Here is a 19,307-nt window from a genome sequence, read left to right as displayed (position 1 = left end):
TCCTTGTTCTTAATAGCTGAGTAATACTCCATTATCTAAATGAACCACATTTTCTGTATCCATTCATCTGTCATGGAACATCTAGGTTGTTTACAGCTTCTAGCTATCACAAATAAAGCCACTATGAACATAGTGGAAAACATGTTCCTGTGGCATGGTCAGGCATCTATTGGATATATTCCCAAGAATAGTATAGTTGGATCTTCACTTAGGTCTATTTCCAATTTTCTGAGGAACTTTCAGATAGATGTCCATAACAGGCTGTACCAGTTTGCAATCTCACCAGCAATGGAGGAGTGTTCCTTTCTTCACATCCTCTCCAACATGTGTTGTCACCCGAGGTTTTGATCTTAGTCATTCTGATTGGTGTAAGGTAGAATCTCAGGGTAGTTTTGATTTTACATTTCTCTGATCACTAAGGACTTTGAATGTTGCTTTAGGTGCTTCTCAGCGATTTGAAATACTTCAGTTGTGAATTCTCAGTTTAGTTCTATACCCCATATTTTGAGTGATTAACTTCTTGAGGTCTTTATATATTTTGGATAGTAGCCCTCTATTAGATGTAGGGTTAGTGAAGATTTTTTTCCCAATCTGTAGGTTGCTGATTTCTCTTATTGACTATGTCCTTTGCCTTACAGAAGCTTTCTATTTTCATGAGGTCCAGTTTATCAATTCTTGATCTTAGAGCATGAGCCATTGGAGTTCTGTTTAGAACATTTCCTCCTGTGCTAATGAGTTCAAGGCTCTTTCCCACTTTCTCTTCTATTAGATTCAGTGTATCTGGTAAACACAGGTAAACAGGTGAAGGAATTGAATAAAGTAACCTAAAAGTGGGAAGAGAAACAAGAAAGAAAACAGAAATGGAGGCAAACCTGGAAATGGAAAACCTAGAAAAAAGGTCAGGAATTACAGATGTGAATATTACCAACAGAATACAAGAAATATAAGAGAGAATCTCAGGTGTAGAAGATGTGGTAGAAGAGATTGACACAACTGTCAAAGAAAATTCAAAACATAAAAAACTCCTAACCCAAAGCATTCAGAAAATTCAGGACACAATAAAAAGACCAAATCTAAGAGTAATAGGAATAGAGGAGAATGAAGATTTCCAGATCAAAGAACCTCAAATGTCTTCAAAACAAATCATAGAAGAAAACTTCCCCAACTTAAAAAAAAAATAGCTATAAAGGTACAAGACGCCTATGAAACACCAACTAAATGGGATCAGAAAAGAAAATCTTCTAGAACCATAATTATCAAAACACTAAATGCACAGAACATTGAAAGAATATTAAAAGATGCAAGGAGAAAATGTCAAGTAATACACAAAGGTAGACCTAGCAGAATTACACCAGACTTCTCACCAGAAACTATGAAAGTCAGAAGAGCCTGGTCAGAGGTCATGCAGACTCTAAGAGAACACAAATACCAGCCCAGGCTACTATAGCCAACAAAACTCACAATCAACATAGATGGAGAAACCAAAATATTCCAGGACAAAACCAAATTCAAACAGTATCTATCTACCAATCCAGCTTAACAGAGTATCCTGGAAGGAAAACTACAACACAAGGAAGATACCTGCACAAGAGAAATGACAGGATATTAAACATCTCACAACAAGCTCAAAAGCAGAGACCCACAAGCAAATAATGCCACCAACAAGAGTAAACATATCAGGAAGCAACAGTCATCTCTCTTTAATATCTCTCAGTATTAATGACCTCAATTCACCTATAAAAAGACAAGCTAACAGACTGGATACTCAAACAAGATCCAGAATTTTGCTGCATACAAGAAACACACATTAATAACAAAGACAGAAACTATCTCGGAGTAAAAGGATGCATAAAAGTCTTCCAAGAAAATGGTCCCAGGAAACAAGCAGAAGTTACCATCCAATAAAAAAGACTTTCAACCAAAAGTTATTGAGTGCGATAAAGAAGGACACTTCATATTCATCAAGGGGAAATCCACCAAGAGAAAAAAAAAAAAAACTCAATTCTGAACATCTATGCCCCAAATTCAACAGCACCCAAATTCATAAAGGAAAATTTACTGAAACTCATAACACACATTGAACCCCACACAATAATAGTGGGAGATTTCAACACCCTACTCTCACCAATGGACAGGTCATTGAAACAGAAACTAAACAGAGACACAGTGTAACCTAGAGAGGTTATGAACCAAATGGATTTAACAGATAACTACAGAGCATTTCACCCTAAAACAAAAGGATACACCTTCTTCTCAGCACCTCATGGTACCTACTCCAAAATCAACCATATAATTGGTGAAAAAACAACCCTCAACAGATATATGATTGAAATAATCCCATGTGTCTTATCATATCACCATGGCCTAAGGCTGGTCGTCAATAACAGCAAAAATTACAGAAAGCTCACATACACATGGAAACTGAACAATTCTCTACTCAGTGACAACTTGGTCAGGGAAGGAATAAAAAAAGAAATTAAAGGCTCCCTGGAATTTAATGAAAATCTTGACACATCTTAGAAAAGTATGGGATACAATGAAAGCAGTGCTAAGAGAAAAGTTCATAGCACTAAGTGATTTGGTGAACAAACTGGAGAGATCTTACACTAACAACTTAACAGCACACCTGAGAGCTCTAGAACAAAAAGAAGCAAACTAACCCAAGAGGATTAGAAGGCAGGAAATATTCAAACTCAAACTCAAGGCTGAAATCAACCAAATAGAAACAAAGAAAACAATACAAAGACTCAGCAAAACAAAAAGCTGGTTCTTTGAGAGAATCAACAAGATAGATAAACCCCTAGCCAAACTAACTAAAGGGCCAAGAGGCAATATCCAAATTAATAAAATCAGAAATCAAAAATAAGACATAACAACAGAAACAGCAGTAATTCAAAAAAATCATCAGATCCTACTATAAGAGTCTATACTCAACAAAAAAGGAAAATCTAGATGAAATGGATGGTTTTCTAGACAGATGCCACATACCAAAGTTAAATCAAGAGCAGATAGACTATCTAAACAAGCCCATATCACACAAGGAAATAGAAGAAGTCAATAAAAACCTCCCTACTAAAATAAACCCAGGGCCCGAATTTAGTACAGAATTCTACGCATATCTTTTTCAGAGCTAACCCTGTATATGTATCCAATTGATGTGCTATTCTCACAATCTCTCAGTTGTATGTCATTTTTTTTTTCTAGGATCTGGACCCTGTGTGATTTACCCCTCCATGTTAATGTGTTTTTTGGTGTCATCCTTGTTTGGGTCTTCTAGAGGCAGCCATATTGATAAGGCGTCATAGGTGTAGCTTCACTGACATTTCTAGGAGATGCAATCTCAAAGGAGACATCTTACCTTTCTTTTAAAGTTAAGTATATGAGCCTCCTGAGAGTGAATACTTAATAAGAATGAATACATTCTTATTTTCTACCCATACCTCTTACATAGCATGTTTTTTTCTCTCCTCTGTGAATAGAGCTCTAAAAATTACACATGATAGTATCTTTTTAATTCTACTATTTTGTTCATTGTTTGTGAGAAAAAATTAGTGAGAAACACTAACAGGACACATGTTGGATAATTTCATTTCCAGTTTAGCAGTTGAAGTATAAAAGAAATAGGAGTCCAAGCTATGTAGTTAGGACTAACCACCCATCAGAGAACAAATCAAAACTTATATGAGTGAATGTTCATATATACAAACATAAACACACACACACACACACATACACACACATATGCACACACATATAGTACTCTAATATAATATGTGTACACGTATGCATACATATAAGGAATTTGTGTATACATGAGTACAGATAAATGAGAGAGAGAGAGAGAGAGATTATCATGTGAAATCTGAAGAAGCACGGCAATCTATGTTAGTAAGTGGAATTCCTACTTCAATAATTGTTGCCCTCACCTATTCACAACCAAGGCAAAATTGAACTTTGATTCTTAACACTTTGAGGAAAACAAAGGACACCTAAGACCAATTGGAGTCTAGGGAATTTTCTCTACCTTTATGTGAGCTATCAAAGAATTTCAAAGTCAAAGTACTGAATGGCATTGTTAGATGCCCTTAGCAGCATGTCAAAACAAAGGTATCTATCTAAAATACTATATCTTTGCTTTTAGTCCAAATAGCCCCTACCTAGTAAGAGATTTTTAAAGCACATGATCAGCACATAAAAAAATTACTATATCCAGGATATATTACCATTTGCAAGAGTATATGTAATATATTTCAGGTATCAACAGTAGCAAACACTATTATAAATAAACTATGCCGATTACATATTATTTGTCTATCTTCCATATATCATCTCATATATTGAGAATTGGATAAGTCAGCAAAATATGTTAAAATAAAACAAAAACACAATTTCCTATAGTAAATAAATCAGTAATTATATGTCAAGAACTCTAATGAACTAGATGCAATAACTTAACAAAACCATGAAATGTTAATAAAAGACATTCATCTGAGTCATAAATAAAGAAGAGATATTACATGTATAAGGGAATTTCAGATATAAGGATAAGAAAGAAAAGGAAAGAGACTCAGAGATACTGAGCAAAAAACCAGGTGGTCTATATTTGAGCAGGCAGGGCCACAGTCTCCATTACTAAATGTATTTTTTTTTTTTTTTGTATTTGTGACTAGATAAAACTCAATAGTCTCTATTCAATTTGAGTTTCAAAATAAACAATTGCAGTATACAAACATTATTGATAAAGTACCATTTTGTTCATTTGGAAGATTTTTGTTCAGTTTCACTCATAGGATTAATCCAGTTCTTATTCCTAGCCTATTATTAAGTTCATTATAAATATTGAAGTTTGTTCAGTTTCTCCATCTAAAAAGAAAAGAACATATTCTACTTCCTCCAGCAGATTACCTAATACTGAACAATTCTTGACTGTCAGGTGCCAAACCAAATTTAAAGTGACTTCACAGAAACTATTGAATTTGTTTCATATATGAGTAGTTTTCCTTTATTAATTGTCCTACTGGCTTATTGTTTTAAAGTTTAACACTGAAATGAATTACTTGAAGAGACTGGTTTTGTTTTGTTTAATTTTTGTTTTGTTGTTATTATTGTTTGGGGATAATTATTTTTTATCTCAGAAAAGTCTTTAATAAGATCATCTCATTTAGTTTATTAGTAATTTCTGTAACTGTTCTGTAAAATTGTCTGAGCAAGGCTGAAGTATGTACCTCAGAGATAGAGTGTAAAAGTAACTTTTATTCACCTGATATAATTGTCGTCTCAGAGGCTCACTGCTGAATAAGCTCACCCTTTCTAGTTCTTTCTGGACTCTGGCTTGCTGGATCAAATCAGCTGCTCTGGCCTAAACTCCTCTTCAATCTGGCTCATTCAAACTGCTTCTCTCAGCAGCTTCTGAATGAATTGATCTGCTTGGCCTCAAACTAACTCTAGCAACCTGTTCTAATCTTTTGCCTCCTTGTTCTCTGGCTTGTTCTATTTTTACTTGTCAACTATCTCTGTAAAATTGCCTTCTCCCTCCCCCTCCTCTCTCTCTCTCTCTCTCTCTCTCTCTCAGACACACACACACACACACACACACACACACACACACACACACACACTGTGTTGCTCTCTTAAGTCGTGTATCTCTCCTGTCTGTTCTTTTGAAAGTTGAGCATATTTTATCTTTGACTCATTGTGTCAAATCTTTCTCTGATTCATCACTTTGTCTGCCCCTCAATTAGATGTCCCTTTCAAACTTCCTTCCACAAACTAACCTTATCCTCATTGTTTGGAATTAAAGGTGTGTACTAAGGACATATCTGTTTTCAATGATTATACTATATTCCGGGATATGTTTATATTCTGGCCAGATAAAATCTCTGGATATGATCCCATGATAGAGCAGCCATGTTGCTGGATTAAAATTTCTCTACATAGAGTACTTGCAATCATGTGTGAAGGCCTGAGTTCAGTTCTTGGTTCTCCTCCCCCCAAATAATCATAAAATTAACTGAGCATTGTGTGTTCAATGTAGGATTCTATGTGACACTTAATCCTTTTTGATTTGCTATAGTAGGGTTTTAATCCCTTTTGCTAAACTGAACAACTTATTTCAGGTCACTGACATGTCCATCCTGAGTTTCATCTTATTTACTACCACACATCGTTCTTATGCAACTGCCCTCTGATGACTTAGAAATGGATTCCTCCCATTGACACCCTGAATCACTATTGATCCCTTTGTTATTTTAATTTGTAATGGCATATATGACTTTTAGGAATAACTTTAGGGTGAGTTTAATTTTAGTCTTCATTTTATTTCTGTTTTGAATGGACTTTAAACAGCTAAGGTTATAGTCATGCCTGTCTTAAAACTGTAATACCTATAATTTATTCTGGAAACCATTTGGTACACATGCTTGTTGATATGGGAAAAATGTTACCGCTGTTCAAGAATCTAATACACCATCAATAAATTATGTAAGATGTAGTTATATACACCCTTTTAAAATATGATGGTATTTGTTTGGTGCTCTAACTTTCAATGTAAAATGACCCATTAAAACCTACTGAATATATTTAACTAACCCCCAATAATTTTGCAGTTATCAAGAAACATCTGCAAGATGTAAGACTTTATAAAATATATGTATGTAATATGGCATGCTTAATAAACTCCTAAAATGAAGTTCTATAAGCTTATAAATTGCTTTTCATTTTCTTTGAACAAAATGGGAACCTTTCAATTAGATGTTAGAAATATAATTATACAATTGTTTTGATTTCAGGCTGGACAGCAACGCTGGTGGGAACAGGAGATTAAAATAAATGGAAATATTCAGAAAGGAGAACTGATTACATATAACTTGACTGAACTTATTAAACCAGAGGCCTATGAAGTCCGATTGACTCCTCTCACTAAATTTGGTGAAGGAGATTCAACAATTCGTGTAATTAAATATACAGGTAAGTAGGGTTATTTTTTTTATTTTATTTGTGCATTAAATTATGTATAATTATGCCCCCTATCACAATTGTAGTTATATTCTGATTCTGTCTGAAGCATATGTTTATTAAGCAGAAAAGATAGTTAAGGACATAGATAGTTTCTGTATTTGTATTCAATGCAAACAACTAATCATGACAATTCTTTGAATTGGACTGGGTGATTTAGTGTAAGTGTGAACAGGCTTAATGTGCATGCTTGTGGGGTTTGCTTTCTTAGGAAGTTGCAAGTTTACATGGTGGTTTGTGACGCATCAGGAAAATGATTTTTTTTTAAGGGAGAGTAATAATATGCATTACTGACCATTGTAATTCTGTGAAGACACAATAAGGCTGTTATACCCAGATCAGTGTTTGCTCTTAGTGCTAAATGCTGATCTATACACACATTCTCTTTTACATTAAAGAAGTATTTTTCTACTTGTTAGTGAAACTTCAAATCTATATTTCCCCCTTCAGTGGAAATCAGCTGGCGTTTTTATTGAAGATATAATTGATTTCTAAAACAAAGATGTGTTTTGAGTGTGTGCACAAAAAGTACTAATTGTGTCACATCACTTAAAATATGGTAACTCTTTGTTCTGAAATTCCTGTGTGTGTGTATACATGTGTAGGGTGTGTGTTTTAATTTAATTAAACCAAATAGTATGAATATATTATTTATTTCTAACACATGACATGATTGAGAACTTCATGTTATATTACTTTCAGTAAAAGTGAACATAGCAGAAAACCTAAGTGTAAATCTTTTACTTCTTCTTATTTATAATTGTTTAAATAATTTATATCTCATTTCATCTAAATTATAGATTGTTCTACCAACAGCTTCTGTTTGATTTCTGGGTTTGTTTAGCACTGGTTAAGATATAAAAGGTTAGCAAAGCATTCCTTGGAAAATAAATGAGTCCCCCATGTTTTTTAACATTGATCTTTGTGGTACTCGGAAGTTCTTAATATAAATTCAAAGTAAATTGCACTGTGTCCCATAGAACTAAATGGAGTGCAAATATAATTTTTACTGCCATCATTAGGTTCAGAAGAAACTGCAGGTCTCTGAATAGACTAATTGAACTTTTATTTTTCAAACACACTTAGATCTTACTAATATATCTATACTTGCATTTTTTTCCAGCACCTGTAAATCCTCATTTGAGTAAGTATTTCATTTTTACCTGAAAATTATTCTATATTATATAGTAAAGAAAAATGGATTATCTATATATATATGCAAAAGATTAGGTAAAATCTGTTCTTACTTGGTATAAAACAGTGATTTTTAAAACAGTAGAAATGGCATTTTATATTAATTTTAAAGTTGAGAGAATATGATAGAAAAACAAGTATTTTAATACTGATAACTGATGTTCATACATTTAACTAAATGAGAAAATATAGGCCCATGTCCTCAAATTGGTTAACATCCTTTTTGTCATAAAGACAAAGGCTCCTTATTAAAACCAATTATAAAATAATTACTATTGTTAGTGAATGTATATATGTAATTGTGTATACGGTATATGCAGTGGAGTAAAAGCGTAACACTTTGCATCTTTACTGGAGGTCAGAGAAGAGTTTTCAAGAGTCCGTTCTTTACTGCTGCCATGAAGTCCTGGGTTTTAATAATTAAAATTTAATAATTTCAGCTCACCATGCAGTTGAAGCATGTGATTTTACCCAAAGAGCCATCTTTCCATCCCTTGATTATTTATTAAGTTTGTATTTGAGTTTTTCCTCAGAGATAATATTATTTTACTTTAGCACTGTACTCATTAAAGACAAGGTGTCACTATGTATTCTAAAGTAGACTAGAGTACAAACTTACTATCATTTCTGTCTTCCTCATCTAAGTACAGGAATTTCAAACATGCACCAGCAGACCTGGGCACAAATCACTAAGTTTATGTAATTGTAAGTTCTAATATATTTGATCTGGTTTTGCTTCTGAATTGTGATTTTTGTTTTTCATTAAATTTTATAAATACATGATGAAGAACAGCGTGCATATACCTGAAAATTAGTCCCACATGTAAAAAGTACCTCATATTCATTACATAGTAGAAGGAACTCAAGCGAAGAAGGCTTCATGCTTTCTCATGGTATATAAAGATGCTGTCAATCATGGAACGCAGGCATAGCCATGGGATCTGAAGTCAGGACAGAGAGATGAATGAATGCTTTTGACTATCTAGCTCTCCTCTTTCCCTTTCATTCAGTCGCCGATTCTAACCATGAGGTTGTACCACCCCTGTTCAGGATGGATTTGATTTTTTCTTTTCCTTCCATCCTTCCTTCCTTCCTTCCTTCCTTCCTTCCTTCCTTCCTTCCTTCCTTCTTTTCTTTTCTTTCTTTTCTTTTCTTGCTTTTTCGAAACGGGGTTTCTCTGTGTAGCCCTGGCTGTCCTGGAACTCACTCTGTCCACCAGGCTGGCCTCGAACTCAGAAATTTGCCTGCCTCTGCCTCCCAAGTGCTGGGATTAAAGGTGTGTGTCACCATGCCCAGCAGGATGGATATTTTTTCTTTTTCAGTTAAACCTCCAATAAAAATAGGTAAATAAATAAATAAGGAATATAACAAGGGATGTGTCTCCTAAGTGATTCCAAATCTAGTCCTGTATGTAGTCAGTAAATTAACTATCACACATCTCTGTCTCTGGCAAACCAAATTAGACTAAGAAGATTTACTATGAAATCTAATATTAATATCAATCCTTGAGAATACTTTATACTTAATGTGAGGTTAGATTTTTACATGTTCCAAGGAACTGCAAAAGAGTATAGGCTGATGCAAGAAGGTCATAGAGTTCCAGACTTTTTATTCCCAATTTGTTAAATTGGTTTTTTTTTAACCATATCACAATAGATCTGAAGGAGGGCAAGGGAGGTTGCAGAGTAGAATGTTGAGGTTATAGCATGTTGATTATTTAAAATTCATTATCTTACAAATATTTGCCATAGTTCCATTTCTATTATTATGAAGAAACACCATGACCAAGGCAACTGATAAAAGAAAACAATTGGAGTTTCACTGTTCAAGAGGGTATTTGAGTCTATGAATATCATGACAGGCAGGCATGGTGGCAGGCAGGAATAGCATGGCACTGGAGCTGTACATAAGAGTTTAAATCTGATCTGGAACATGAGGTTGAGGAGGCATGGCATGCTACGTGGAATGACATGGGCATTTGAAACCTCAAAGCCAACTGCACTGGCACACATCCTCCAAGAAGACCCCACTTACCAGTCCTTCCCAATCAAGTCCACCAGCTGAGGTCTGGACATTCAGATATAGCAAGATTTGGGGCCATTCTCCTTCAAATCACAACAGTTTTTAAATATATATATATATATATATATATATATATATATATATATATATATATATATACACACACACACATACATACCCACATATATATATCTTAAATTAAATTATATATATATATAACTTCTGATTAATATACATATAATATGCATATATATTAATCAGAAAGCTATCAAAAGTTGAAGATATAGTCAATGATCACTATTCTGTGTTTGAGAAAGTCTTAGACTTCCTTTTTTCATATTTGTAAGATATCCAATATCATATTGACTTTTCCTAAGTTTATATAGCTCAGTGTGCATTATCTTTCAAATATTCTTTATCTGAATAAAATTTATCTGAATAACCATATATATATATATATATATGAAAATCATACATATATATGATCTAATTTAATGTGATAGAATAATCTTAAAATTATTTTATGCTGTAAATACTCATTTTACTTAATTTTCTAAAAGCAGTTCCCACCAGGTCTTTTTGTTATATTTATTTTATGTATATGGATGTTTGGCCTGTGTGTATGTCTGTGTTCTTTGTGTGTGAAGTGTCCTCAGAAGACAGTTTTAGACACGCAGGGACTGGAGTTTCAGATTGTTGTGAGTCACCATGTAGGTGCTGGGAATTGAACTTGGGTACTATGGGCGACCAGCCAATTCTCTTAACCACTGATCCATCTCTTCAACCCACTCTAATTAAACAACATATAAGCATAATATTTTGTGAGAGTTCTGAAATACACATTAAACAACTGAAACAATTCAAATGTTTTCTCACATCTCAAGGATGAATACTCTAAAATATACACAAACATACATTCACATGAATAAAAATCAAGGTTTTAAAAAATAGTTTATGTAGAATATTGCCTTTCTCAACCATATCCATTTAAATAGAACATAAATATAAATACACACTGCAACTATTTAATCTGACAGACAAAAGAAACCATAACAAAAATGTATTCCTTAAATGTAAAGAAGGATTCACTTAGCGCAGTCATGTGATCACAACCCAATGCTCCTCCTGAGGATTTTTTTTAAATTGGGTATTTATTTTATTTACACTTCCAATGCTATCCCAAAAGTCCCTCACACGCTCCCCAACCCACTCCCCTACCCTCCCACTCCCACTTCTTGGCCCTGGCGTTCCCCTGTACTGAGGCATATAAAGTTTGCAAGACCAAGGAGCCTCTCTTTCCACTGATGGCCAACTAGGCCATCTTCTGATACATATGCAGCTAGAGACATGAGCTCTGGGGGGTACTGGGTAGTTCATATTGTTCCACCTATAGAGTTGCAGATCCCTTTAGCTCCTTGGGTACTTTCTCTAGCTCCTCCATTGGGAGCCCTGTGACCCATCCAATAGCTGACTGTGAACATCCACTTCTGTGTTTGCTAGGCCCCGGCATAATCTCACAAGAGACAGCTATATCAGGGTCCTTTCAGTAAAATCGTGCTAGTGTATGCAATGGTGTCAGCGTTTGAAAGCTGATTATGGGATTGATCCCTGGATATGGCAGTCTCTAGATGGTCCATCCTTTTGTCTCAGCTCCAAACTTTGTCTCTGTAACTCCTTCCATGGGTGTTTTGTTCTCAATTCTAAGAAAGGGCAAAGTGTCCACGCTTTGGTCTTCATTCTTCTTGTTCTCCTGAGGATCTTAAGGGATGCTCTTTTTTGGAAAGGCACTACAGACGCCACTGAGAGAGTCGGTAGATGTGTTTTTCTTTGTGAGCTTCAGAAAAGCCAGAGTCTATTTGTACTTTATTTTTAATAAGCAGAGCTGACTGCATGAAAGTTTTCTTATCTGTGAGACTCAGTGAAGATTACTGAGACTTTTGCAGAGTCCTTTATTTTGCTGAGTGGAAAAATGTGTATACTGTAAATATTTTTTACTTGTGTTTCTGATGGAACTTACCAACTCATCTATGTAAACACGTTTGAAGCAGGATATATCCCAGGAAGAAAATCTTGTATTGTAGAAATTACAACAACCCACACTTAATGACAATTTTAAAAGTCTCTCTTTGAACTCATATCATTTCTGAATTCAGTGTAAAGCAGGCATTGAAATTCCTAGTCCTTCCTCAGGGTCTTCATAAACTTACTTTACAAAATGTACTTCAAGTGGATTTCACGCATCTGACAAACCCACATTCAAGTCAAGCATGAATAGTGACTGCTTAAAAAGCTATTTGCCCTAATACCCCTTGCCCTAAGCAAAGTTATACATTGCAGATAGGTGCACAGAAGAGAGAGCATTTTTAGAGGACAGGAAATAAAGAATTACATGATCAACATAAACGTGTTTGATATTCTATCAGGTGAACTCAAAAGTTCATTTTATTTTCTTTTTATTTCTAAACACAAGGTCTTATGTATGGAAAAGTCTGTCTTAGAATTCACTGTGTGATTTGAAGTCATGATGTCAGCCTACTGCAACTTCTGAGATACTGAAGTTATGGGCTTGCACCACCTCTCCTGTTTTAGAAAGTTTATTTCCTAATTGACACTTTGGTCTCAACTGTTCCAATGCATTTTTAAAAGTTAGAAAAAATTCCCCATTCATAAGTCAACGTGAATTATATTTACTTAATCAGAATTAAATCTGGTTGTTTCTAAACTATGGGCCTTAATTGTGTCATAAGATACTGGCTTATTGTAAAGTGAGATGTTACTCTAAAACCAGGACAACTGGGGACACGAAAGAGCAAGGCAGAAAGGGGATAATGGATGCACAGAGAGTGATATGATCAGAGGACATTGTATGTACATGCAGAAATGACGGAATGTAACCATTTACTTTGTAAAATTAAAATATGCATTTTTTCATCAAAATCGTAATGATTTTATGTTTAGTGATGACTGTGCTATTAAGGCTCTGATGTCATTACTATTATTCCACAGTGATATTTGAAATTTTTCTAATAAGACATTACATTTCTAATAAGACTACTTAATTAATACTTATCACTTTAATTAAAATGTGTCAACAGGGGAATTTCACTGTGGATTTGAAGATGGTAATATTTGTTTGTTCACCCAAGACGATACGGATAACTTTGACTGGACAAAGCAAAGCACTGCAACAAGGAACACAAAATACACCCCTAACACGGGTCCCAGTGCAGATCGGAGTGGTTCCAAAGAAGGTAGGAAGGTTCCCCAGACTGTTCGTACAGCGCCTGGAGAGCTGGAAATGTTCTCAACCTGAAGTACAAGTGGGCAGTGAGCTATGTACATGAGAATCTCAGAATAAAACCTTGTATCTTACACATACTATCAGCAATTCAGATATTTGCGCTCATTAATGTTTTCTCACACCTCAGTGATAAACACAGTTGAGAGATCAGGCTGTTTTTATTTACTTCTCTGTTATTTCAACTCTAAAATTTTCATTTCTCTCAGTTATTTTTTTCTATCTTTAATTTTTTTCTGTTAAAGTTGTGATTGTGTGTAGCCATGCAACCAGTTTTTATTTCAAATCAAGCTCTGAAACGTCACAATAACATTTCATAAGTATGTGCTTCAATGCTTGCTTCCCCTGCTTTCAGGTTTTTATATGTACATTGAGACATCGCGACCCAGACTAGAAGGCGAAAAGGCTCGACTTCTCAGCCCTGTATTCAGCATAGCTCCCAAAAATCCATATGGACCTACAAATAGTGCATATTGTTTCAGTTTCTTCTATCACATGTACGGGCAACATATAGGTAAGGTAACAGACGTTCAATTGTCTTTTTTATCAATCCTAATAAAAGTTTCACACAGAGCATGAAGGTACCTTTACTCACAGAATACTATAATTGAGTTTTATTAAATTACTTGCCTACAAATTGCAGGGAAAGACAGATTTTCTTCCATTATCCAATTCCAAAGCTCAAATGAGAGTTTGGAGACTCTGAGTACAATCTCTCCTGTGCATCCAGAGTTAGTGGACCATCAGTAGAGTATACACTGTATGTTGTCTTCTGTGACCCTGGCATGCCATAATTTAGGTTGTCTTTCCTAAAACTTGTGACTGAATAATGACAATGCACATTAATGATTATGAAAAAGAATATTGTCCCATTAACAAGCACTTTTAGCACTTTCTACATACTAGTAACAGTGTTGTGATTATTTTTATATGAATACATTGTGTTAACTAGAATTTAAGAACATCCTGGGCCTTGAAAGGGAACACAAAACCAAAAGCTTCTTGGATATTTTGTACAGTAGTAATGAAAACTTACCATGAATCATCTCTCAAATGTGCTAAGAAGAGTACGATGTAGCAACAGGTGAACTTCACATTACTCAATGGGAGCAAAGATTGTCCAAGTTTCCAGGTTTTTGAATGCAATGTTGAAGTCCAGAGAACTGAATACCAAATTTATAAATAAATGTGTATAAATAAATATATATATATATGTGTGTGTGTGTGTATATATTTATATATATATAATTAGCCATTAGACAGTACAGTCAGTACAAAAGACTGATCTGCAGGTGTTGGAAGTATTTTACTTGAAATGTTATGAACCTATAGTTATTATTCAAAAATATTAAAATTATAACTGCAGTCTAGCTATCATTATATTAAATTGTGATCCTGTGTTTAAAATCATTACTGTGGATTTCATATGGTTTGTATATGGTTGGACCAGGGAGTGGCACGGTTAGAAGTTGTGGTCCTGTTGGAGTAGGTGTGGCTTTGTTGGATTCGGTGTGTCACTGACTGTGGGTTTTAAGAACTTCATCCTAGCTGCCTGGAAGCCAGTATTCTGCTAGCAGTCTTGAGATGAAGATGCAGAACTCTCAGCTCCTCCTGTACCATTCTTGCCTGGATATTCCTGTGTCTTTTCACAGCAGTAAAACCCTAACTAAGACAATATACTAGACTGTATATACACATTTACAACCTCCCTAACAACTACAATAGAGTCCTGTGTAGTGGAGCTTGCCTAGCCCCACATGGTTTGGTCAAGGAATTAAATATGTATACAGGTTGGAAATGCAGTGGTGCCTCTAAAGAAAGGAAGTCCTTCATTTTTTTTTTTTTTCATTTTCTCCCAGACCTCACAGTTGCTAAGCAGTTTCCCAAATGGCCCTGATTTCTGGAAGGTAGATCTTGTGTGTGTGTGTGTGTGTGTGTGTGTGTGTGTGTGTGTGTGTGTGTAAGGGTGGGAGTAGGGGGACTCTCACGGGCTTAACAGAGTTACAGTAGAGGTGTCAATCAGCATGGCCCAGCAGGTTGAAGATGGGCAATTTAGGTCCTTGCTGCTGTTGTGGAGTTGGAATCTAAAGGTAGAAGACCATAGACGCTATTTAAATTATAATTATATGACTTTATCAATTACTGCTAGCAAGCTGACAGCCTTAAACCAAATCCAAAGGTCTATCATGCAGAAGAGGCTAGGGCAGGTTTTTTTTTTTTTTCCATTTTTTATTAGGTATTTAGTTCATTTACATTTCCAATGCTATACCAAAAGTCCCCCATATCCACCCACCCCCACTCCCCTGCCCACCCACTCCCCCTTTTTGGCCCTGGTATTCCCCTGTACTGGGGCATATAAAGTTTGCAAGTCCAATGGGCCTCTCTTTCCAGTGATGGCCGACTAGGCCATCTTTTGATATATATGCAGCTAGAGTCAAGAGCTCCGGGGTACTGGTTAGTTCATAATGTTGTTCCACCTATAGGGTTGCAGATCCCTTTAGCTCCTTGGCTACTTTCTCTAGCTCCTCCATTGGGAGCCCTATGATCCATCCATTAGCTGATTGTGAGCATCCACTTCTGTGTTTGCTAGGCCCCGGCATAGTCTCACAAGAGACAGCTACATCTGGGTCCTTTCGATAAAATCTTTCTAGTGTATGCAATGGTGTCAGCGTTTGGATGCTGATTATGGGGTGGATCCCTGGATATGGCAGTCTCTACATGGTCCATCCTTTCATCTCAGCTCCAAACTTTGTCTCTGTAACTCCTTCCATGGGTGTTTTGTTCCCAAATCTAAGGAGGGGCATAGTGTCCACACTTCAGTCTTCATTCTTCTTGAGTTTCATGTGTTTAGCAAATTATATCTTATATCTTGGGTATCCTAGGTTTGGGGCTAATATCCACTTATCAGTGAGTACATATTGTGTGAGTTTCTTTGTGAATGTGTTACCTCACTCAGGATGATGCCCTCCAGGTCCATCCATTTGGCTAGGAATTTCATAAATTCATTCTTTTTAATAGCTGAGTAGTACTCCATTGTGTAGATGTACCACATTTTCTGTATCCATTCCTCTGTTGAGGGGCATCTAGGTTCTTTCCAGCTTCTGGCTATTATAAATAAGGCTGCATGAACATAGTGGAGCATGTGTCCTTCTTACCAGTTGGGGCATCTTCTGGATATATGCCCAGGAGAGGTATTGCTGGATCCTCCGGTAGTACTATGTCCAATTTTCTGAGGAACCGCCAGACTGATTTCCAGAGTGGTTGTACAAGCCTGCACTCCCACCAACAATGGAGGAGTGTTCCTCTTTCTCCACATCCACGCCAGCATCTGCTGTCACCTGAATTTTTGATCTTAGCCATTCTGACTGGTGTGAGGTGGAATCTCAGGGTTGTTTTGATTTGCATTTCCCTGATGATTAAGGATGTTGAACATTTTTTCAGGTGCTTCTCTGCCATTCGGTATTCCTCAGGTGAGAATTCTTTGTTCAGTTCTGAGCCCCATTTTTTAATGGGGTTATTTGATTTTCTGAAGTCCACCTTCTTGAGTTCTTTATATATGTTGGATATTAGTCCCCTATCTGATTTAGGATAGGTAAAGATCCTTTCCCAATCTGTTGGTGGTCTTTTTGTCTTATTGACGGTGTCTTTTGCCTTGCAGAAACTTTGGAGTTTCATTAGGTCCCATTTGTCAATTCTCGATCTTACAGCACAAGCCATTGCTGTTCTGTTCAGGAATTTTTCCCCTGTGCCCATAATACAAGAAATGGAAGAGAGAATCTCAGGTGCAGAAGTCCTTCATTTTAATAGTCAGTAGTTAGGTAGAATTAACACACTGTTCAAAAGTGTAAAGTTAGAGTGACCCTACTGTCTTGATATATATTAATAAAAATAATGTAAATATTCAGAGACTTCCAAAATTAATCACATAGTATATATACCAACTATCATATTGTTTAAGCTACTATCCTCACTGTGAAAGTGAACACCATGGCCTGATGCTTGCTGTGAAGAAAATTGAACCTCATGATGTTGGTATGGATGGATCTGTTACATTATGCCCTCACTCTCATGTCTGAACTACAACAGTGTGTTCTTTACAGTGGAGCAGCAAGTGACAGGCCAGGATGGATAGCAAAACATCTGAGAAGTGCCCCAATCTGAAACACTGCAGACACAGGGGAAACCATGGTGGAAGCATATTCTTCCCAGAAATCACTTTGAATAACTGTGCTTGGTTCCCTCCTATGCACAATGGCAGCAATACGTTCTCTTTTAGAAAGCCCTGGTTTGGATTCATAAGCATCTCCTTCTTTCAGGTAACAGACAGCAATCTCATGTTCATTCAATATTCAAATAGCCCTGGAAGCGGTCATTTTGTGGTTATTTCTTTTAATTTGCACAATGATCACTAAGCCTCATTTAGATAATTATCCTGTTTCTCAGACAAAGACACTGAAATACAAAGAGTTTTGATTGTCATGCCCAGCACACAGCTTATAAAGAGCAAAGTCATAATTCAACCTGGGAAGCTGGACTCAGTCATGGCTCTGCAGGAGGACTTACTGGAGGGTCATGAAAATCAGGCTAAGTATGTGAGAGTCACTTGGTATTCACAGTTAGTTATCACAGACGCTACAGGTGGAAAGCATGGGATTTTGAGCACTGAAAATGAATATGATATGGATGAATATTACCTTTGTGGTACAGAACACAGACAGGAGACTGCTGGGAGGGCTCTGGCATCAGTGTTCATGGTCTCCTTCTGCATTAACTACGAGAGGAACACCTCATGTCAGAATTCTAACTCCCCTCATTTAGTGCCAGAAGAAACTATTAATAATGTTTTTTTTAAAGAAAAGAAATAATGAAAAGAATGGTAATTTTAATTAACTCAGATATATTTTTCTCTTTTCAGTTGATCATGTCTATTTACCTCACTATCCTTTTTAATATTCCTTTCAAACTTCCTCTACCCTTTCCCAATTTACTAGAAAAATAAAATACATAATTCTAAGATACATATATATATATATATGTATTATATATAGTATGTATGTATATATGGCTTAGAATTATGATATATATGGCATAAAATATATATGCACCTCATACATGAGATCAGCACTTTTAGTGCATCCTTTAAAATGGTCCATCTATTTATGAGATGCAAAATACTTTTGAGTACATCTAACTTCCCCTTCCTTCCCCTCACTCCTCTAAGCAAATGCGCATCAGTGTTTCTATTGCTCTTATTCTGGCTGTCTACAGCACTGGGTTCTCTTTCTGAGTAAAGATCTATTATGTTGAGGCTGGCATTTCTCAGTTTGTGCAAATGGTCACAAGTAGCAGGTTAGGTTCCAAGTCTATTACTTGGCTCATCTAAGCAGAGAACAGACACAAAAATTGCTAAAATTTAAGTAAATATACTTGTCCCATGTTGTGTAGTAAACTAAAACCAGATGGAATGTAGGCATGTTTTGTTTTATTATACTTTCTTTTATTATATCACACAGACACTGCATTATTTAGAAATGTAAAATTTGGGCAACTCTGAATGTAGCAAGTTTGTGTCAAGGTAAGCACACTGTTCTCACCTCCACAAGGAGAGGTGATTTACTCTGGAACTGAGTATGAGTGATCATGTCCCAGAAACAGATTTAGATGTTCCCATATTCAGTGCCTTTATAGCAACAGAACAAACCAAGATACTTTTTCAGATACATTATGTATCTGAGTTCTACTGCCATGATGAGACCCTGTGACTGAGGCAACTCTTATA

The 19,307-nt window shown here is 35.8% G+C and overlaps 1 protein-coding gene across 4 annotated transcripts in view; it reads left to right on the top strand.

The window, feature by feature from the left end:
- Nucleotides 1-19,307, top strand: part of Mdga2 (MAM domain containing glycosylphosphatidylinositol anchor 2) — a 763,131-nt gene that overhangs the window by 702,402 nt on the left and 41,422 nt on the right. For 3 of the 4 annotated variants that reach the window (XR_872713.2, XM_006516013.3, NM_001193266.1), the window contains exons 11-14: nucleotides 6,789-6,966; nucleotides 8,138-8,158; nucleotides 13,326-13,481; nucleotides 13,884-14,042. Coding sequence is in view for 3 of the 4 variants with exons in the window: in XM_006516013.3 (XP_006516076.1) it covers nucleotides 6,789-6,966; nucleotides 8,138-8,158; nucleotides 13,326-13,481; nucleotides 13,884-14,042 (514 nt within the window). In the remaining variant the exon portion in view is untranslated. The remainder of the gene's footprint in view (nucleotides 1-6,788; nucleotides 6,967-8,137; nucleotides 8,159-13,325; nucleotides 13,482-13,883; nucleotides 14,043-19,307) is intronic. The other variant, NM_207010.2, reaches the window with a different exon arrangement.

Source organism: Mus musculus, chromosome 12 (assembly GCF_000001635.26).
Source record: "Mus musculus strain C57BL/6J chromosome 12, GRCm38.p6 C57BL/6J".
NCBI lineage: Eukaryota > Metazoa > Chordata > Mammalia > Rodentia > Muridae > Mus > Mus musculus.
The sequence above is the reverse complement of the archived record's forward strand: the minus strand, read 5'-3'. Positions and strand labels throughout refer to the sequence as shown.